This window comes from Balaenoptera borealis (genome assembly GCF_965194805.1).
Source record: "Balaenoptera borealis genome assembly, chromosome: 16".
NCBI classification, from domain to species: Eukaryota; Metazoa; Chordata; class Mammalia; order Artiodactyla; family Balaenopteridae; genus Balaenoptera; species Balaenoptera borealis.
This window is the reverse complement of record NC_138872.1, coordinates 23,833,276-23,855,781: the sequence shown is the minus strand read 5'-3', so window position 1 is coordinate 23,855,781 and position 22,506 is coordinate 23,833,276. Positions and strand designations below refer to the sequence as shown.

Genomic DNA, 22,506 nt, shown 5'->3' with positions numbered 1-22,506 from the left:
TCTGACTCTCCCTTTGCTAGGGTCCATATAATCCAAATACTCTTACTTGACGTAGCTTTTCAGTTTATTAGGTTTCAGATTCCTTAGTTACAACTGTCAACCATTCCTTTCTTGGTCTGATTTGCTTTGTGCGTTCTCCAATATCAGCCCTTCAGAATGAGTTGTTTAATGTAATGGATAGCTCATCCTTTACATTACATATATTTTTTCTTATGGAAAATTTCCATTATGAAAAACAATAAATTTAGGAAACTGTTTAAGAGGAAAAGATCACTTACAACCTTTTTTTTTTCTAACTGTCTTTTTTTTTTAAGTGCACATGAATTTTTATTTGAGCTCAAAGGGGTGTAATTTTACATCCTGCTTTTTCATGTAATATATTGCAAGAAAGTGTGATGGTATTACACATTAGATATGAGAACCCACTTTTTTTTTTTTCCCATTTTTAATTTTTTTAGCCACACTGCACGGCTTGCGGGATCTTCGTTTGAACCCGGACCCAGGGCAGTGAAAGAAAGCTCTGAGTCCTAACAACTGGATGGCCAGGGAATTCCCATGAGGTCCCACTTTTGTGATTATTCCTCATTCATCCATTGCAAAGTTTGCCCTCCTGGTATGAGGCAGATACTGCCCTGGCAGTGCAGGCTGTTGGGTTCCAAAGTTCAGTGGGAGAGAATTTACTCAGGGATAGCCTTGCTCTATGGAGGTCGCCTGCTCAAGTGCCCCGAGAACTCAGAGTGGCTACATCTCCATCAGAACCACCACTACTAGCCCCTAAAAATAAATTTTACTCATATAGAAAATGACCATCAATTCCAGTACCAAAAGGCTCGATAAAAAATTGGGAAAATATATCAATAAATTGTCAGAATGTACTCAAGAATGGGTAGAAATATAAATAAATCAAAAAATATATAAATAGATCAAAGAATGAATAAATAGATCTTTCTTGTCCAGCCTTCCAAAAGTAGGGCCAGAAATCAGCATTCAGCTTTTGTTCGCTTCCTTTGTAGCACTTAAAATTCATAGCAGTTACAGCTTGCAGTTAAGTCATTTGTCTGTTTACTGGCTACATTTTTGTTTTCCCCCAGTAGACTGGAGGCTTCATGAGGCCAGGAACTGCATCTCTTTTGGTCTTGACGATTGTTTTCCTAAATAATCTCTCAGCAGGTATTTGTTGCATACTTCAGCAAATGATTAAATTTAATTCTGAGAGTGATTGTTTTTTTGGTGTTCTGAGAGGTGCCCCTTATAGGTGAATTCTTGGTAAGCAGTGTTGAGGGAGGGTCTCTTTACAGTTCCAGAGACTACAGGATGCTGCATAATAGAGAAGGAGGAACCAGTGGAGGACACACCTGTGTTAGAATGAGGGCAGGAGTAAAGGAGGACGCTGACAGGGTTTCCTGGAGCTTTGTGTTTTGAATAATGCCTGTTTGTCTTTTCTGTGTAGTGAGTGTTACTCCACTCTGGGCAGACTTTGCCTAAGTTTCATAAATATTTAATTGGCTTTTTCAGGAGAATAAAGGCAGCCCCCGTTGATGACTGAAAATGACAAAGCATCCACCTAACAGACGAGGAATCAGCTTTGAAGTGGGAGCCCAGTTGGAAGCCCGGGACCGATTAAAAAACTGGTACTTTTACATTTTTCTGTTAATTAAATCCCTTCAGTAAAGGACTTTTGCCAGCACTGATAAAGAGGGGTAGCCTGGGCTTTTCTGTAGTGTTTTCCTGCTCCCTGACTCTTGGAAGGTGGAAGGAGACTTAAGTCTAGAGCTGTCCTTTGTCTTTGGTGCCGGGATCCCTGTGTTAAGGGGACCATCCTGTTATATTTGTTTCCCTTCTCTGCCTGTTCATCTGAAGGAGTTATGGGAAGAAGAAGCAGGAGTGGCTGTAGGTAAGGGAAGATTAATAGTGGCAGCTTTCTTGCTCTTGGCTGCCTGTCTGAAAGATCAGGGATGGAAGAATGAAGAAAAGGGGTTAGATTGGAACAGCTTGTGTGTTGTGAACAACTCCTCCTGTTTTCTGGGTGTATTGTTGTACAGTTGAAACTCAGTCATCATATTTTAGGGATGATTAGATTCAGAGGCTGAGAGGTTGTAGTCCCGACTCTGTCATTGACTTGTGACCTCTGGCTGGTAATTAACCACTTTGAGCATCCGCTTCCTCTATAAATGTGAGTACTAGTAATAGTGACCTCACAGACTTTTTTCTGAGAATCAAATAATAGGATATGTTGGAAAAGGCCTTATAAACTGTAAAATGATGGTTGTTGTTGAGGATATCCTAGAATTTAGTCATTAGTTAATGCTTAAGGTGAAAGTGGGAGTTTCAGAACTCAAACCTTTCTGTGAATTTTCATAAGGAAGAGTATAGTGCTCTTGAAGGTTATCTCAAAATAGGCTGACCAGCTCCTGGGGTGTAGGAAGAGAAGATGGGAAGGGAAGCAGGGGAAATGCCTGGGGTAGAAAGTGTCTCTGCTGCCTTTTGGGGCTGGGAGATTTGATATAAAAATTAGAGACACTTTGAACACCTAGTTGTTTTTAGGCTGTTTGTATTTCTATAATTATTTCCCTTTTTTGGTTTCCCTCAGTATTTTTTTAAGGCAGCTTAATCAAGAGAAAGAATTCTTTTTAAATTTGGGGGAAAAAAATAAAATATAGAAAAAGTTTAAAAGTACAGTTAACTATAAAATAATCTGTGTACTTATCACTCAGAATTACTGAATATTAACACTTTTATTTTACTTATATTTAAAAAAATAAAGGACATAAAACATTTCTGGTATAATGGAAGTACCTTTTATACCCTTCCCAATTCAGTTCCCCTCCTGCATTCCTTAGAGGCAGCAAGCGTCCTGTAGTTAGTTCTGTCCTTTCTGTCCATGTTTTACATTTTTACTGTATGTATCCATAAATAATACTAGTTAGCATCACTTTGGGTATTTTAAAAAAATTCCTATAAGTGTTCTCATTGTTCCTCTCCTGTATTTCATGTTTTTGTGATTTACCCATAGTGATATGACATATTCATCCTAATTTCTTATTTATTTATTTATTTTTGGCTGCATTGGGTCTTCATTGCTGCATGCGGGCTTTCTCTAGTTGTGGAGAGGCTACTCTTCATTGCGGTGCGTGGGCTTCTCATTGCAGTGGCTTCTCTTGTTGTGGAGCATGGGCTCTAGGCGTTTGGGCTCAGTAGTTGTGGCTCGCGGGCTCTAGAGTGCAGGCTCAGTAGTTGTGGCGCCTGGGCTTAGTTGCTCCGCGGCGTGTGGGATCTTCCCGGACCAGGGCTCAAACCTGTGTCCCCTGAATTGGCAGGTGGATTCTTAACCACTGCACCACCAGGGAGGTCCTGTGTGCAAGTTTCTATGTGGACATAACTTTTCAACTCATTTGGGTAAATACTAAAGAGTGTGATTACTGGATCATATGGTAAGAGTATGTTTAATTCTGCAAGAAACTACCAAATTGTCTTTCAAAGTGGCTGTACCATTTGGCATTTCTGCCACCTAGGAATGAGAGTTCCTGTTGTTCCACATCCTTGCCAGTATTTGGTGTTGTCAGTGTTTTGGGTTTTGGCCATTAAAATAGGTATATAGTGGTATCTCATTGTTATTTGAATTTGTGATTCTCTATTGAAGTATGTCAAATATATTTTCATATACTTATTTGCCATCTGTATATTTCTTTGGTGAGGTGTCTGTCAAGGTCTTTCGTCCATCTTTTAATTGGTTGGTTGTTGCTTTTCTTTTTTTGTTGGTTGTATTCTTATTGTTGAGTTTTAAGAGTTCTTCGTATATTTTGGATAACAGTTCTTTATCAGATGTTTCTTTTGTAAGTATATGGGATTTAAGGCCATGAGACTGGATGAGCTTTCTAGGGCTGCACTGTCCAGAAAAGTAGCCACTAGCCACAAGTAGCTATTTACATAAAATTAATTCAGTTCCTTAGTCACCCTAGGCACATATCCAGCGCTCAGTGGCTAGTGGCTACCGTATTGGAGAATGAAGACATAGAAAATTTCCACTGAGAAGGTTCCATTGGACAGTGCTGATTTAGGGAGTCAATATAGATAAAAAGGAGGATTGACCCCTGGTGCCTTCCAGTGTCTAGATGTTAGCAGATGAAGAGGAACCAGCAAAAGAAACTGGGAAGGAGTGACCGTTGAGGCAGGAGGAAATCCATGGAGGTGTCTAGAGCAGCGATCCCCAACCTTTTTGGCACCAGGGACTGGTTTCGCGGAAGACAATTTTTCCACAGACTCGGGTGGGGGAGGGGGCGATGGTTCAGGTGGTAATGGGAGCAATGGGAAGCGGCAGATAAAGCTTCGCTCGCCAGTCCGCCACTCACCTCCTGCTGTGCAGCCCGGTTCCTAACAGGCTGTGGATGGTAACGGGGTCGGGGAGGGGTGGGGGGGACATGACCCCTGCTCTAGAGGACAAGTGGAAAAGGTGTTTCAAGAAGCAGGGAGTAATCACTTCAATCTTGTGATGCTGGTAGGTCACATAAAATGAGGATTGAGTGACTGTTGACTTGGTTACATCAAGGTTGTGGATGACCTTGACAAGAATTGTTTTAATGGAGCAGTGGGGACCAAAACCCTAATTGGCATGGGTTCAAGGAAAACAGGAGAGAAGGAACTGTGGTGTGATGCAAAGTGGGAGGAATTGGCCATTGATAGGAGCAGATAGTTCATTTATTATGAGGGGAAGAGGGAAACTGGGTATATAGGTAGAGATGAAGGTTTACTTGTAGAGTTGGTGATGGGAGCATGTGTTTTTTTGTATTTTTAAATTGAGGTATAATTTACAAACAGTAAAATCCACTGTTTTCAGCATACAGTTCCATGAAGTTTGCCAAACTCATACAGTCATTCATGCATGCACCACCATAATCAAAATGTAGCATTTTTATCACCCCACAAAATTGACTTGTGTTCCTTTGTAGTCAACCTCTCCTGCAGCCTCCAGCCCTTGTCACCTACTGATACGTCCTCTGTCCATATAGTTTTGCCTTTTCCAGAATGTCGTATAAATGGAGTCATACAATATGTAGCCTTTTAAGTTTGGCTTCTTTCACTTACAATGCATTTGAGCTTCATCCATATTTTTGTATGAATCAGTAGTTCCTTTTATTGCTGAGTAGAATTAAATCGTATGGATGTATAGTTTATCTATTTACCTGTTTGAAGAAATGAATTGTTTCCAGTTTTTGGTGAATATGAATGAACATGAATACAGGTTTTGCGAGAAAGTAAGTTTTCATTTCTCTTGGATAAATATCAAGGTGTGATTGCTGGGTCATAGGTTAAGTGTGTGTTTGACTTGATGAGAAACTGCTGAACTGTTTTCCAGTGTGGCTATTCCATTTTGCATTTCCACCAGCAATGTATGAGAGTCCCAGTTGCTCTGTATCTTTGCCAGCCCTTAGGGATTCTTTTCTTTCCCCCTTTTTTAGTTTTTATTTTTAAAATTGAGATATAATTTACATACCATTCACTCTTTCAAAGCATACAAATCAGTGGTTTTTAGTATATTCACAAAGTTGTACAACCATCACCACTCTCTGATTCCAGAACATTTTCATCACCCCAAAAAGAAACCTCATATCTATTAGCAATCACTTCCCTTAGTTCTCTCCAGCCCTAGGCAACCACTAATATACTTTTTGTCTCTGTAGATTTGCCTATTCTGGGCATTTCATAGAAACCAAATCAAATAATACGTGTTCCTTTGTGACTAGCTTCTTTCGCTTAACATGGTATTTTCAACATTCATTTGTGTTATAGCATGTATCAACATTCTTTACCATGGATGAATAGTATTTCATTATATGGATATACCATATTTTGTTTATCCATTCATCATTTGATAAATATTTGTATCATTTTCACTTTTTGGATATTGTGAATAATGCTGTTATGAGCATTTGTGTATGAGTTTTAGTGTGGACCTATGTTTTCATATCTCTTGGATATCTACCTAAGAGTGAAATTGATGGGTCATATGGTAATTAGCCTGTTTAAGCTTATGAGGAACTGCAAACTGTTTTCCACAGCAGCTGTACCATTTTACATTCCCACCAGCAGTGGGAATTCTTTTTTGATTGTTTTTATTTTTTAAGTGAAATAAGTAAAATCTTCAGCTGAGATCTTGGTCTTGGGTTTGAGGAAAGAAGATAAGGTATGCAATACCATTTAGGAGAGTGAAGAGGGATAGGATGTGAGAAATGTGGTAGGATCGCTGGTGCCATCAAGTGCCATTAAGGTCCACTGGAAGTTGGTGGTCATGAAGTTTTTCCAATAAGCTTCAATAAGCTTTTTACTTTAGAATAGTTTTAGATTTACAGAAAAATTCCAAAGAAAATACAGAGAGTTCCCATCTGTATGTACACCCAGTATTTTTATTTTTCTTTCTTCCTTTCTTCCTTCCTTTCTTTCTTTCTGCATTGGGTCTTTGTTGCTGCATGCGGGCTTTTCTCTAGTTGCAGCGAGTGGGGGCTACTCTTCGTTGCGGTGCGTGGGCTTCTCATTGCAGTGGCTTCTCTTGTTGCGGAGCACGGGCTCTAGGCACACGGGCTTCAGTAGTTGTGGCACGCGGGCTCAGTAGCTGTGGCTCGCGGGCTCTAGGGCACAGGCTCAGTAGTTGTGGCGCACGGGCTTAGTTGCTCCGCGGCATGTGGGATCTTCCCAGACCAGGGCTCGAACCCGTGTCCCCTGCATTGGCAGGCGGATTCTTAACCACTGCACCACCAGGGAAGTCCTGTATTAGTTTTTAGATTTTCCTTGTTTTGGATGATTTTATTTATATCAGTATGGACTCAGACATTTATTTTAGACTTTGGGTATAATCCAGTACTACTTTATTTATTTTGTTGCTCCTGTTTTTATATTGGGAGCTCTTTCATTTGGCTCTTTTGTCCTTTTGTCGTACTCCCATCATAATTTTGTGTTTAACACTTCCTTATTTCTGGCACTACAAAATATCCCAGGCTCATCTTGTGTATATTTCCTGCCCTAGTCTGAGAATCAGCTGTTTCTCCAAAGAGCCTTGGTTTCTTTTATTGGAAAATGGTATTAGATGCTGAGATCTGGGTTCTAGGTATGTCCCTTGCTACCGAGGGGTCGCTGCTTCTAGGTTCTGGATGATGATGATTTTGAGTAAAAGATAAAAACAGACAAGTTATACAGAACCCAACAGGCAAAACCTTTAGAGGCCCCTTGGAGCCTCCTTGGCTCCTCTCTTCCACTCCATCACCTAGGCCATCAGCTCATCCTGTCAGATCCACCTGCAGAATCTGTCCTGACTCCGACACTGGCTGCCACCTTCACCCTACTACTGTGGCCCAGGCTCCCATTGTGGATCTTGTGAACCTCGGCAGTAGCTGCCTAACTGGTCTCCTGCGTCCTTCTGGACTCCTCCTCCTCCTCAGGCTCTTTTCCACTCAGCAGCCAGTGGTAGGCCCTGGAATTTTAAAAAACTTTTTTGATAATGATTTTTATGGCAGTTTACAGTTGTAAGACATTGAATTAAGAAGAGAGAAAAGATGCTACTCCTTAAGAATGTTTATTTTTTATTTTTTTAAATATTTCTTTCTTTAGGCTGTGCCGGGTCTTAGTTGTGTCGCGTGAGATCTTAGTTTCGGCATGCATGCGGAATCTAGTTCCCTGACCGGGGATCGAACCCAGGCCCCCCGCATTGGGAGCCTGGAGTCTTACCCACTGGGCCACCAGGGAAGTCCCCAAAATGTTTATTTTTTAAAGAACTTTCATAGAGCAATAATTTATATTAGAGTACACATATTTTATGTGTGTAGCCTGATGAACTTTTATACATGGATATACCCGTGTAATCACCCAGATTAAGAAACAGACATTCTGGGCACCTCAGAAGACCTTTTTTCCCATACCCAGTCACACAGCCCCCCTCACCCCCAGGGGGACCACTATTTGTGGCCATGCATTTAAAGTGAGACCCATCAGGGACTTCTCTGGTGGTCCAGCGGTTAAGACTCTGCGCTTCCAATGCAGGGGGCTTGGGTTCCATCCCTGGTTGGGGAACTAAGATCCCACATGCCGCATGGGGCAGCCAAAAAAAAAAAAAAAAGAAAAAGAAAAATAAAGTGAGACCCATTAGCGTGTGCGTATTCTCCAGCATAATCAGCTGCCTGGGTGCAGGAGTGGAGAATGTGGGGATTCTGATTTACCTACAGTTGGGGTTTGTCCAGGCAGGTATGATGGAGGGCAAGAGGGGCCAGGGAGTTGAGGGTATATGCAAGGAAGTGAGATTAAAGGATAAGATTTCCAGGATGAGACTGAAGTGTGAGAGCAGGCAGAAGGGACAGCGTGAGCAAAAGTATTGAGGGTTCAAAGAATATGGTGTGTTCTCAGAGTCTGGAGAGGGGACAGATCAGGAGTAGTGGGAGACTGGGCTAAAAAGGAAGATTTTAAGCAGGAGAGAGACATGGTCAGATCCTTTCTAGGAACTGAAAAGTGGTGGTGTTTATTCAGTCGCCAAACATTTATTGAGTGTCTCTGTATCTGGCCCTTTGCCAGTACTGGTAGAGGGGTATAGGAGTTAACCTGGATGTACTGACTATTCAATTGTGAGAAATGGTCAGCTTAGAGAGGAGAGATGAATTCAAGACATTTCCTGAGTTAGAAGTGTCCGATGTTGATTAATGGAAGTGGTGAAGGGGTAGGAAAAGAGTTAAGGCATCCAAAACAGCACAGTTTTTCTGCAGCTTAATAGTCAGCCCTTTGTTTTACACTAAATACAATTTCCATCTCCATCCCCTCTCCACAAAGGCTGGAGATGGCTTAGAATGTTACTTTTGTGCATAGAGGTCGTTTGCTTCTGGTGTGTGCCCTGAGCCAGGAATAGAGAGGTACACTCTGATTCTTGAAGTAAATGATTGCTGTATGTTTGCAGAAAGGCTCTGTATATAGGGAAGAATCTGGAAGCAGCCTGAATGCCCAAACCTTGGGGGAAAGTTTAGGCAAATTATGGGCTACCACCAGGTAGACCATTAGGTAGCTAACACAAAAGATACCTCTGTGGACCTGTGTTACTACAAGCATGTTCGTACGTGAAGTCAGGTTAAGAGCAGAAGGCTCTTCACTGGGTTTCGTGAGAAGATTTGGATACTGATCTTGGTTACACCTCTTCCTAGTCACTCTCTTTGAGCCTCCATTTCCAGAAATGTAAAATGGGTGCAGTGATAATAACAGTTCCTTAAGCCCTCATGGGATGGTGGTAAAGATCCTGTGAGATACCTTATGTAAAGGCAGTTTATAACCCCTAGAGTAAACTACACACATTGGTTATTAGTAGCCATGTGAGTGAATGCTGACCGGTTGGAGTAGGAAATCAGAGGGAAATTGTTATCCTTTCTGTTCCTCTTTTTCCCCCTGTAACATTTCTTCAGTTTGTATTTTTGGCGTGTATGTGGGGGGACCAAACAGATTTCTGCCAGGCACTATCTAGCTGCTCTAATTTAAGCATGTGCACAGTGCGCAGTGTTGGGCAGCTTAATTTTGCACAGAAGCAGCCAAGACTCTGAGCAGCAAGCCTTCCTGGGACTTGAGGTCATATATTGTGGACAAGCCAACGTTGTATTTCTGTGTCAGACCTGGACTGTTCTTTGCCTTTCTGGACATGCAGGTGGAGTTATTCCCTTTTATTTGGTGTGGGTTTCACTGTCCCACAGCCCTCTCCTTTCCTTGGTGGAGCTCTAGGGGAGATTGGCTTATCTGGTAGTTTAGAGTAGTGTGTCTCAAACTCAAAAAAACATAGGGACTGTTGCCTCCAACCTATGTACTATCTGTGGATCCCACTTTTAGTAGCATTGGGGCAAAATGCTACTATGTTAGTTATGTATTGCTGTGTAACAAATTTTCTCAAAATTTAGTGGCCTAAAACAACACTAAATATTACCCTTTCAGTGTGTGGATCAAGAATTCAGGAGCAGCCTGATGGAGGGTTCTAGGTTGAAGTCTTAGGTTTGTCTTAAGCTGGTGCTAGTCGCTGGCAGGGAGACTTCTGGTTGCACGTGGACCTCTCCATAAGGCATCTAAAATGTTCTCATGACACGGCACCTGGCTTCCCCCAGAATGGGGAAACCAAGAAGCAGCAGTGCTTTGTGTGTGTGTATGTGTGTTAAAATATACGTAACATAAGTTTTACCATTTTAACCATTTTAAGTGTATAGTTCAGTGACATTAAGTGCATTCATATTGTTGTATAACCATCACCATCACCCATCTCCAGAACTAGGTAGGTAGGTATGTATGTATGTATGTATGTATGTATGTATGTATGTATGTATGTATTTAAAGTGTAGTTGATGTACAGTATTATATAAGTTACAGGTGTACAATATCGTGATTCACGATTTTTAAAGGTTATGGTCCATTTGTAGTTATTATAAAATATTGGCTATATTCCCTATGTTGTCAGAACTTTTTCATCTTCCCAAATGGAAACTGTACATATTAAACAGTAACTCCTCATTCTCTTCCCCCACCAGCCCCTAGCAACCACCATCCTACTTTTTGCTTCTATGAATTTGACCACTCTAAATCATGCAGTATTTGTCCTTTCGTGATTATTTCATTAGTATAATGTTTTCAAGGTTCATCTATGTTGTAGGGTATATATAAGAATTTTACACTTTTTTAAGGCTGAATAATATTACACTGTGTGAACATATCACATTTTGTTTATCCATTCATCTGTCGATGGACACTTGGATTGCTTCCACTTTTTGGCTGTTATGGATAATGCTGCTATGAACATTGATATACAGATAACTGTTTGAGTCCCTGCTTTCAATTCTTTTGGGTGTTTGCCCAGAAGTGTAGAATTGCAGCACTTTTTATGACCCAGACTTGAAGTACTCCACCATCACTTCCGCCACATTCTATTTGTTAGAAATGAGGCCACATTCAAGGGGAGGATAATTAGTCTCCACCTTTGGAGGGAAGGAGTGTCAAATTTGCCGATGTATTTTAAAACCACTACAGCTGCCTTTGGAGAGCGATCATATAATGCCAGGTTAATAGCAAACACACACACTAAAATTCTTTAGTAGTACTTGATTATATGGTGGTCATCTTGATCAGTGCATCTCAACCTTTTTCATGTTGTTGCTCACCTCTGATCCATTTGTGGCATCTCAGCTGGGAAGCTCTAATAAAGATGGTTTAGATTATGGAAAAGCACAATAAAACATTCCTCAAGGAGACCTTGTGGACCATCAGCTCTGTGTTCACTAACACCCAGTGGTCCATGGATTGCTATTGGGGGAACAGTCATTTAGGGCCAGCTGCCCATCTGTACAATAGGTGTGGAATCCGTAAGGTTCCTGCATAGTTCTCTACACAGAGTTGCTGTTTCTTTTCTCACCTTCAGTTTCTTGTACTTCCTTATCTTCCTTTGTTCTTCTCTTCCTCTGTACCTATGCTGATTTACTTATATTACACCCTCTCCCAGAAACACTCTTCAGCCTCACTGCCTCCTTCATCACCTGGAAAATGCCTATTCATCTTTCAGGATTGAGTCAGCTGTCTCCTTTTCACTAGTTGACTTGGCCCTCCTTCCTCAGCCTCCTTCCTCTCCCCCTCTGCCTTAGAACTAGCCTTTTGCTCCTTGGTACCCTATTCTATCTTAAGTAGTCTTCTGTAGTTGCACCTGTGATGCTTTATTACAATTATTTGTGTGTATAGTTATACATTTATTCCTCCTGAGGATACTGCAGTAAGAGATAGATGTCTTTAGGGGTGTCTATAATATCCTGGGGAAGCAGGCCATATAAACATAAACAAGTAAACAGAGGAACAAATGAAATAATTACAGATTGGGTCGAATGTTATTTATGAAGGAAGCAAGCAGGAGACTGACACAGATTGGAAGGGGACGGGGGCTACTTGAGATAGTCAGGGATTCTGAGGCTGCAGGAGGGTAAGGCTCTTTCCTGGGAAGAGTGGGCAGGGGAAAGTGATTCAGGTGAAATGAACAGACCAGGTATGGGAAGGCAGTATATGTCGGAGGAAATGAAAGGCCCCGTGTGCCTTGTAACATTGTCTTCCTGCCTATGTCAGCTGTTGTGATCACATGACTTTATAGATTTTGCTCTGTATTTCCAAACCCTGGTACACTTCCTGGCCCAGAGTGGGTACTCAGAAAATGTCAGGGGAGTTGATGAATTTCTCTTTCTCTAATTTTTGTCATTCTCCTTGTGTCTTTACATTTGATTGGCTACACTGCCCTTCTGTGGCTTCTTGGTTTAGTGACCAGTTATACCACTTGCTTAAGATAAGGTCACCATAGTTACCTAATTTACTATGAAGTTTAGGTTATCCGACCTTTCCAAGTTGAATTTTATTTTATTTATTTTTTGGCTGTGCCGCATGTCTTGTGGGATCTTAGTTCCCCAACCAGGGATTGAACCCAGGACCCGGCAGTGAAAGCACCAAATCCTAACCACTAGACCACCAGGGAACTCCCCCAGGTTGAATTTTATTTTTATTTATTTATTTTAATTTATTTTTTCTGCAATTTTTTTTGTTTTTTTTAAAAAAATTTATTTTATTTATTTTTTGTTGCATTGGGTCTTCGTTGCTGTGTGCGGGCTTTCTCTAGTTGCGGCGAGCGGGGGCTGCTCTTCGTTGCGTTGCACGGGCTTCTCATTGCGGTGGCTTCTCTTGTTGCGGAGCACGGGCTCTAGAGCGCAGGCTTAGTAGTTGTGGCACACGGGCTTAGTTGCTCCGCGGCATGTGGGATCTTCCCGGACCAGGGCTTGAACCCGTGTCCTCTGCATTGGCAGGTGGATTCTTAACCACTGTGTCACCAGGGAAGTCCTCCTACCAGTGTTTCTTTATTTAATATTTAAGCAAAAGAAAATATACTGTATATTCTTATTTTCCTCTTTTGTAACACAAAAGGTATAAGATATGCATGATTTTATAGCTTGACTTTTTAAAATTTGGAAATCTTTGTCAATTCATAGTTTGTTCTCATTTTTTTTTTTTTACAGCTGCATAATATTCTGTTTTGTGGATGTGCCAAGCAGCATATAAATCCAAGAACCATGAAGCTACTGGTTGATATCAGCCCATTAAATATTTTTCAAAACTTTTAATTTAAAAGTATTTATTTTTGCTTACACAGGTATTTTGTGACTAAATCCTTATAAAAATTAAAACCACAAGCAAAAGTCTCTTGGCCATTCCCAATCCCTCTCTCCTCCCCAGAGCTAAGTTTTGTTTCAGTTTGGTTTTTAATGTCTGCTCCTTTCTGGCTAGTATTTCCATTAGAAATGTGACTCCCAGCTGCAATGTTAGTTTGGAAACTAGAGTCTCATCAGTGGCTGTTAGTTACATGTTGAAGTTGGAAATTCTCTCTCCCCTTTTCTGTCTATACAGATTCCATTCACATCTCCTCTTTTGTTAACCTTGCTGCATCTTCTCCAGCTTCCTTCATGGTTGTTCCAGTATTTAGGTTGAACCAGATAAAATTACTATTTTTGTCAGTAAAAAGCAGTTGATTATCAGCTATTTCACGTGGTTCCACCATGTAGGTTTTTTTTTTTAATGTAGTTTTTTTTTTTTTCTTAATTTTATTGGAGTATAGTTGATTTACAATGTGTTGGTTTCAGGTGTACAGCACAGTTGATTCAGTTTTACATATACATATATTCATTCTTTTTTGGATTCTTTTCTCATATAGGTTATCACAGAATATTGAGTAGAGTTCCCTGTGCTATACAGTAGGTCCTTGTTGGTTCTAGTAGGGTTTTTTTTAATAAAAATTTTTTATACAGTTTTTAAAGGTTACTTTCCATTTATAGTTATTACAGAATATTGGCTATATTCACTGTGTTGTACAGTACATCCTTGAGCCTATCTTACACCCAGTAGTTTGTGCCTCTCACTCTCCCATCCCTGTATTTCCCCTCCCCCGACCCATACCACTAGTTTGTTCTCTGTATTTGTGAGTCTGCTTCTTTTTATTATATTCACTACTTTGTTGTATTTTTTAGATTCCACATGTAAGTGGTATCATGCAGTATTTTTCTGTCTCTGACTTATTTCACTTAGCATAATGTCCTCCAAGTCCATCCATGTTGCTGCAGATGGCAAAATTTCATTCCTTTTTTCTTTTTTTAATATATTTATTTATTTATTTATTTTTGGCTGCGTTGGGTCTTCATTGCTGCACGCAGGCTTTCTCTAGTTGCGGTGAGCGGGAGCTACTCTTCGTTGCGGTGCATGGGCTTCTCGTTGCGGTGGCTTCTCTTGTTGCGGAGCACGGGCTCTAGGCATGCAGGCTTCAGTAGTTGTGGCACACAGGCTCAGTAGTTGTGGCACGCGGGCTCTAGAGTGCAGGCTCAGTAGTTGTGGCGCACAAGCTTAGCTGCTCCACAGCATGTGGGATCTTCCCGGACCAGGGCTTGAACCCGTGTCCCCTGCATTGGCAGGTGGATTCTTAACCACTGCGCCACCAGGGAAGTCCCTCGTTCCTTTTTTATGGTGAGTAGTAGTCCACTGTATATATATGTACCATATATTCTTTATCCATTCATCTGTTTTTTTTTTAAATTTTTAAAAAAATATTTATTTATATATTTATTTAGGTTGCACCAGGTCTTAGTTGCAGCAGACGGGCTCCTTAGTTGTGGCATGTGAACTCTTAGTTGCAGCATGCATGTGGGGTCTAGTTCCCCGACCAGGGATCGAACCCGGGCCTCCTGCATTGGGAGTGTGGAGTATTACCCACTGTACCACCGGGGAAGTCCCTCATCTGTTTTTTTAAAAATAAATATTTTATTTATTTATTTATTTATTCCTTTTTTTGACTGCGCTGTGCGGCTTGTTGGATCTTAGTTCCCACACCAGGGATTGAACCTGGGGCATGGCATTGGAAGCGCTGAGTCTTAACCACTGGACCACCAGGGAACTCCCTCCATTCCTCTGTTGATGAACACTTACATTGCTTCCATGCCTTGGCAATTGTAAATAATGCTGCTGTGAACATTGGGGTACATGTATCTTTTTGAATTAGTGCTTTTTTTTTTTTTTTTTGTATATATACGCAGTAGTGGAATCGCTGGGTCATGTGGTAGTTCCATTTTTAGTATTTTGAGAAACCTCCATACTGTTTTCCACCTTGGCTGCACCAATTTGCATTCCCACCAATAGTGTACAAGGGTTCTCTTTTCTCTACATTCTCACCAACATTTGTTATTTGTGTTCTTTTTGATGATAGCCATTCTTACAGGTGTGAGGTGATAGCTCATTGTTATTTTGATTTGCATTTCCTTGATGATTAGCCATGCTGAGCATCTTTTCATGTGCCTGTTGCCCATCTGCATTTCCTCTTTGGGAGACTGTCTATCCACAGAGTAGTTTTAAAACTTAGTTGGTGTCTGGGTCTTCTCAAGGGCAGGGGCCAGAACCACATACATTTTATAATTTCTTCCAAGACCTGGAATTGACTGGCCAGATCAAAGTCACTTAATAACGTTCTGTTGGCTGATGAATCTGAGCTGTCCCCAAGGCAGCTGTGCAGTGTGAGCCACCAAGCCTTACTGGGTTGATCTCTAAGATCAACTGCTTGTCTTCTCTGTGAAATGGCAGTTGGGTTTCCCCATCCACCATGAGTGACTTGTATCCTTGTCACACTTTAGAGAATTAGGGAGAACCACCTTCTTCTTAGGAAAACTTACTGACCCCTTGGTTATTCTTGATCCTCCTGGAGAGATTTGTGTAGTCTGCAGACAGTGGGATGCCTGTGCCCTGTGAAGTTTTTGAACAAGGGAGTAGCTTTTGGCTAGCTAAGGGCCCAGAGGTCCTTCATACTCTGAGTGTGCGCAGTGGAGTTACTAGCCTAGGATTTTGCAGTTATTTCTGTGGATCCAGACTTACCAGACTTTTAGAAGGCACTGACCAAGTGCAAATTCAAAAGAATTTTTGTGGGGTTGTACTGAGGTGCCAACTTTTTATTTTGCCAAATGAGGATATTTAAAATAAATATCTAATTATATTTTTTATATTTAATACATGCTCATGGTACAACAGTCAAAACAAACAAAAGGATATATATTGAATAAAATAAGTCTCATACTTCCTCTCCAGTTCCTTAACTATCCAGTTCCCCTCCCAAGAGGCAAACCGGGTTGCTTGATCATCCTTCCAGAGATAGCCCACGCATTTAAAAACAGGTACGGATGTATTGGCTCTCTCCCCTCCCCCAAATGAATGGTAGTGCATTCAATACCGTTTCGCATCTTGAGTTGTTTCCCCCACCCAACTTTTCTTAGCGATCTTTAAAAATCAGTACATAGAGAGCTGCCTTATTCTTTTTAATGGCTGCATAATATTAGTAAGGATTAAAAACAATTACCATTGTTTTAATTTCAAAAGTATATTTAAGCACCAAGAATTTAGAAAGAATGTGATCTTAGTATAAAGGAAAGTTCTATAAGTTAAATAAATTTAGTTCTGTGAAAAATTAATTCTGCGCGTTGGTCCGAAGACCTGTTTGAAAACTATTGCTAGAGATAGTAAACCACTAAAGAAAGGGCTTTGAATAGGAGTGAGTTAGGGAGGCTTACTAGTCTCTGGTAGGCTTACTGAATGAGAGGGCAAGAGGAATGCAGTTGAGATATCCATATCCTTCTCCTCATTTTATAGAGAGGAATAGACTTAGGGAAACCTCTTTTATGTCCTACCATTGTACTGTACTACTCAGTTCACGAGATCCTACAATTAGCTAGTCTGTTGTCAGGATAGCTTATATTTATGACAGCTGTGTGTAAGTTGGATTGGAGTAGGGGGACTAGTTTCAGGGCTGTTTATTCCTTTTGTTAATATTTTTTGAGCAATTAATGTATGCATAATACTATTAGGGATTTTGAAAAGCATACCCTGTCAGTCCTGTGTGAGAAATACCCACATGAAGTGATTGGGGCCTGAACTTAGAGAGTGACTGAAATTGGAATGGGTAGCTGCAGTCTGAGAGCTTTGGGTCTGAAGAATTGACAAGACACTCGACCTTTGGGAAGAATAGGGAGAATAGAATTCATTTGCTGAATGTTTATTGAATGCCCAGTATCTGCAACCTGCTATGGTTGGTTAACTCCAAGCGTACTGCCTTAGCAGATACTAGTGTAGGGTTGAAGAGGACACAGTGTACAGATGACACAAGGAAGCAGGCCTTTTCATTTAGGTAGCACATATTTATTAGGACAGTAGGGTACTAAGTGTTAGATGTAAGAAGAAGGAAATGGTGAGTGTCCAAGTTGTAGGGAGAAAATACGAATAGGTAGAATGTAAACTTTCTCAATCTAGAATAGCATTCTGATGAATACAAGTGTATTTAAGAGAACAATTGCATATTTATTTTTCTTTATTTTTAACCATTTATTTATTTTTGGAATGAGCAATACATTTATATGGTTGAAAAATGAAAAAGTATTAAAAGGTATACTGCAAAAGGTCTCCATCCCACTTTTGGCCCTCCCTGCCGCTATACCCAGTGCCCCTCTTGTATCAGTCAGGTTTAATGCTGGAAACAGAAACCATTCTGGGTACTTGAACCACAAAAGGATTTAACACAAGAAATTTGCTACTTACAAAATTGTTGGAAGAGTTGGAGGAGTGGGACCCAAGGGGGCTGCTCTTAGAGTATAAATTTGAAGGACCCACCACTGGAGCTGTGATCTGGAGGTCAGGAATTCATTACTGCTACTGCCACCCCCACCATTGCTGCAGTGACTAGACATTAGACCCTTGCCACTGCAGACCAGCATGTCAGTATCACCTGGGAGCTTGTTTAAAGCTCTTAGACCTTAGCTCCACCGACTGAATCAGAATCTGCATTTTAACAAGATCCTCTGATGATTTGCATTGCATGAAAGTTTGAGAGGTCCTGCACTGGAGCACTGGGTCTGGCCGCTACAGTTGCTTCCAAATCCACAGGTCTCCATGACCTTGATTGCCAATTGTAAGGGAGTCAAGCAAATGTAGTTGTTGGTTTCCCCAACTCTCAATCTAGAAGAGTGGATTGGAGATTGAAAGAGCCCATCTAGTGAACTGACCATACTTCCACAAGTAACCAGTGTTAGTTTCTTGTGTATTCTTCTAGATGTTTTATGCATATTTAAGCATGTATGAATATATATATTCTTTTTCATCTTGTTAAAAAAATAAGCAGTAGCTTACTTACCATACACAGTGTTCTGCACCTTGCTCTTTTCATTTAATAGTTCATCTTGGGAGAGCTTTCCATATCATGACATAGAGCCATCTTCTTTTTAACAACTTCATAGTATTCCAATATATAGATAACAAAATTCTTAAAATTGAGACTAACACAATCTGGGCTGCATGGTCATTTGAATTTTTTAACACATGTAAAACATAATCTAGTTGTTAAATGTTTGCTTCCTGCCTCCTTTGTGCTTGGGTCTTGTGTATATGTCATCTTGTTTAACTTGCACTACAACACAGTGTGTTGGGTATCCTTCTTCCACTTTACATGAAGGAACTCAGGCTCTGAAAGGTTAATTTAATCACAGACTAAGGAATATCCTGGATGGGATTTGAACCCCAGGTCTGTTAGCCTTCATAATTTTCAATTTGACACAATGACACAGAACCTTTAAATGATAGGTTTTATTTAGTACTTTGAGACCTACTCCTTTGGGAAGAGGTTTGGAAGGGTATCATTTTGATTATTTTGGGTGGGTATTAAAGGCATTTAATTTTCTTTTTTTTTCCTGACTCAGGTATCCAGCTCACATAGAAGATATTGATTACGAAGAAGGAAAAGTACTCATCCATTTCAAGCGTTGGAACCATCGTTATGATGAATGGTTCTGCTGGGACAGTCCTTATTTACGCCCTTTAGAGAAAATACAGCTGAGGAAAGAGGGCTTACATGAAGAGGAAGGATCATCTGTGAGTAACAGATCTGGGCAATTCAGTTAATTAGTGGGGTCAGCCATTAGGTACTTTATGTTCCAGCCTTTGATGTTTAGTGTGAAAGTCTATAGCAGCTGGGGACCATCCTTATTTAGGCTTGTAGTGCAACTCTGAGATCTCCATGGCCCCTGGGGGTGTGCGGGGTGGGTTGTTGAAGAATCTCAGCTGTCATCTGTTTGTATGACGTGATTGATTTGACAGCTCATAAACTAACTTGGTTGAGACTGCATTGATGATGAATGGGGACTTTATCTCTCTCTTTTACACCACTGTGTCCCTTTAGATCATTTAGTAAGCTCATCTGCTGTCTGATCATTTATTAAGCAATCATTCCATGTGGAGCATTGTGCTAGCCTCATATTAAGGGCTTTTATAAGACCTTGAAGAATATTCATTCTTCAAAATGTAGCAATACAAACTGTGGGCTGGGAAAACAGTATGAAATATTAATGGTGAATGAGTGCCTCCTTTGTCAAAAGACCCTTTAAAAGTGTGGATGGTGTTAGGTGGCATGAATGCTGCTTCCCTTAAGATGAAGTAGCCTCTTTCCCTCCAGCTTGTGTACTTGGTGTGTTCCCTGGTGGTCCTGGGCTCTTAGGCTCACTTTCAGGGACAGAATAGGATTATCATTGGTGCTGTGCTATGGCTGTCCAGAACTCTTAAAATGGCAAAAGTCTGTGTCTAGCCCTTTTGTTTTGGTTCCCAATGCTGAACAGCAGAAATATCTTCCTCCATCCCAGTAGCCATCTCCCCTTCCTGCCCTTGTCAATTTCAGCTTCTTTTATGAATTCTGTTACTATGTATGTCCTATGAAATTGGATTGGTAACAGGATCTTTTTTGTTTTTTAATATTTTTTAGGAATTTCAAATAAATGAGCAGGTCCTTGCTTGCTGGTCTGATTGTCGTTTTTACCCAGCCAGAGTCACTGCTGTTAACAAGGATGGTAAGGCATTTGAGTTGTAATTGTTTCTACTCTTGACATAGGGGTGAGTTTGTAATATTGGAGTTTGAGAGTGTATTTTCAGTATGTATTTATTGCCTAGGAATCCTCTTTCTTTAAGTTAATTACTCTGTCAGGAGTTAAGAAGAAATTATAAATGGAGAGAAAGGTAGGTTAAAGAGGGGGAGTTTGGTTCTTTGCCTTCTAAAACAGTCATGGTTCATCTGTCACTCTGCTGGGAAGTGTGTAGGTTCTTGCGGTCTAGGAGTTCCTAATATAATAGATGAAATAAATCCCTAATAATCCTTTTAGTTATTTGTGAACAGCCTAGAAATGAAGCAAACAGCAAACTTTTCTTAAAAATGTGCTTTGTGGATGCAAGGTGATTGAGAGTGGTCTGTAGTGTCAGAGGTACTAGTTGAAATTGGGGTACTGGGATTTAGAGCACTGAGCTGGAATGCCTTTGCCAGAGTTTAGAACATGTGAGGAGTCAGGACTGGGAACATGTCCCAAAGAGGCTCATTTTGCTAATACAAAGGCAAGAGAAGAGGAGGGTCATGAAGGTAATAGGTGTGGTCAGCATCCTGACACACAGAGAACACACTGGGGGTTCAAGTGATACCTTTTTTCCTTTTTTTACCATTTTCTACCAAGATGTTTGTGGTATGTCCATGATTCCTACAGTGAATGTTTAGGGCAAACAGACCTCTTAGTACCAGTGTTAGGGGTGACTCTAAGGCCACATTGATTTTTCATTCAGTGAAGTTATTCAAGTATTTATTCAGCACTCTGCTGGACTTCGGGGTGACCAAGAAGTTTTGTCTGAGAATGGGTTGAAATGGTCAAAAATGAACATACATTTGCATGTAGCAGAAATTTTAGTTCCTCTCTTGCTACATTCACCCCACCCCCAGTCCCGGCAGCTGTTAGACCAGTGTGGGTTGACAGATGTAGGTTATCCTTAAACCACAGTTCTTCTACCACAGGCCTCCAAAGCAAGGTTGTATCTTCTAAGTTGTCTAAACAGTTACTGATCCTCCTGTTCATGGTTGATTAAGTCTTTTTGGTAGTCCCTTGTTTCCCTAAGTTACTTTTATAAGCCAGTGTTCAAAATAAAATCCTGTTACTATTTTTCATATGTATCACTTTAACCTAAAAATTTATTTTAAAGGAAAGCTTACATGTTATTAAACTGCTTTAAATCCTTTTAGTAGAAGACATAGTTTATTATATCAGACACTCATTAAATATAATTTATAGGTCCATTTTTATAAAAAGGGTGACTGATCTCACTTAATATGGGGTAAATCAAGTCAAACTCATAGCAGAAAAAGCTATAATGATGTACTGTACAGCACAGGTAATATAGCCAGTACTTTTTAAAAAATAAATTTATTTATTTATTTTTGGCTGCATTGGGTCTTTGTTGCTGTACGCGGGCTTTCACTAGTTGTGGCGAGTGGGGGCCACTCTTCGTTGCGGTGCGCGGGCTTCTCATCATGGTGGCTTCTCCTGTTGCAGAGCACGGGCTCTAGGCGTGCGGACTTAGTAGTTGTAGAACGTGGGCTCAGTAGTTGTGGCTCGTGGGCTCTAGATGGCAGGCTCAGCAGCTGTGGCGCACAGGCTATGTTGCTCCGCGGCATGTGGGATCTTCCCGGACCAGGGCTCGAACCCGTGTCCCCTGCACTGGCAGGCGGATTCTTAACCACTGCGCCACCAGGGAAGCCCTGGGTCTGAAATCTTTTGAAGTGATCATTTAAGGACTAAAAGTCATTGGCCGAATTATTGGCCGTAGTTAATTAAGGTTTTTAAATGTCTTTTAAACTTTGGCAACCAGAGCTTTGCAAGTTGCTTTAAAAAATCTTTTCAGTTTATTTCCTCCATGAGCTAAAATTGTAGGAGGGAGAGTCTTGAGGTAATTTGTTCCTACAATGGTCATTTGCTACCCTAATATATTAGTTCTATAAGCTTCAAATTCTGTTCAGTGAATTTTAGTTAACTGGAGGACATTGAAAATGAGTGGATATTTTTGGGAGAACCTGTTTTCCCCAGAGTTCTTCGGTCTGAAGTCCTGTATTATGCTGCCATCCTTTCTGGTTCTTGAGATTAATTGGAAGAGGGAGGAGAAGGAGGGACATGGGGGAGGGGCAATCCTTAAAGTTAATGGAACCAGCTGTGTGGCATTATTGCTACCTCGTGGACTGGGAAGGAAAGCTAGCCTTTGTGGGTGCTCAGATCTGTGCCTGATTTTGAGATGAAATAATGACTCTTAGGTGCTGCCTTTGGGTTAGGTTTTTTTTTTTTTTAAAGGAATCTTACTTTGTGTGGTCAAAGCTGGCTAAGATTGGACAGATTTATTTATAAGGTTTATTTATTTATTTATTTATTTATTTTGGCTGTGTTGGGTCTTCGTTTCTGTGCGAGGGCTTTCTCTAGTTGTGGCAAGCAGGGGCCACTCTTCATCGCGGTGCGCGGGCCTCTCACTATCGCGGCCTCTCTTGTTGCGGAGCACCGGCTCCAGACGCGCAGGCTCAGTAGTTGTGGCTCACGGGCCTAGTTGCTCCGTGGCATGTGGGATCTT

The 22,506-nt window shown here is 40.8% G+C and overlaps 1 protein-coding gene across 6 annotated transcripts in view; it reads left to right on the top strand.

Annotated features, from left to right (window-relative positions):
• Positions 1-22,506, top strand: part of PHF20 (PHD finger protein 20) — a 134,739-nt gene that overhangs the window by 22,133 nt on the left and 90,100 nt on the right. For 5 of the 6 annotated variants that reach the window (XM_082359369.1, XM_082359370.1, XM_082359371.1 and 2 more), the window contains 3 exons: positions 1,516-1,631; positions 18,789-18,960; positions 19,844-19,928. In XM_082359369.1, the coding sequence (XP_082215495.1) occupies positions 1,549-1,631; positions 18,789-18,960; positions 19,844-19,928 (340 nt within the window). In that variant the 5' untranslated portion in view covers positions 1,516-1,548. Of the gene's footprint in view, positions 1-1,515; positions 1,632-18,788; positions 18,961-19,843; positions 19,929-22,506 lie in introns of those variants that run through there. The other variant, XM_082359374.1, reaches the window with a different exon arrangement.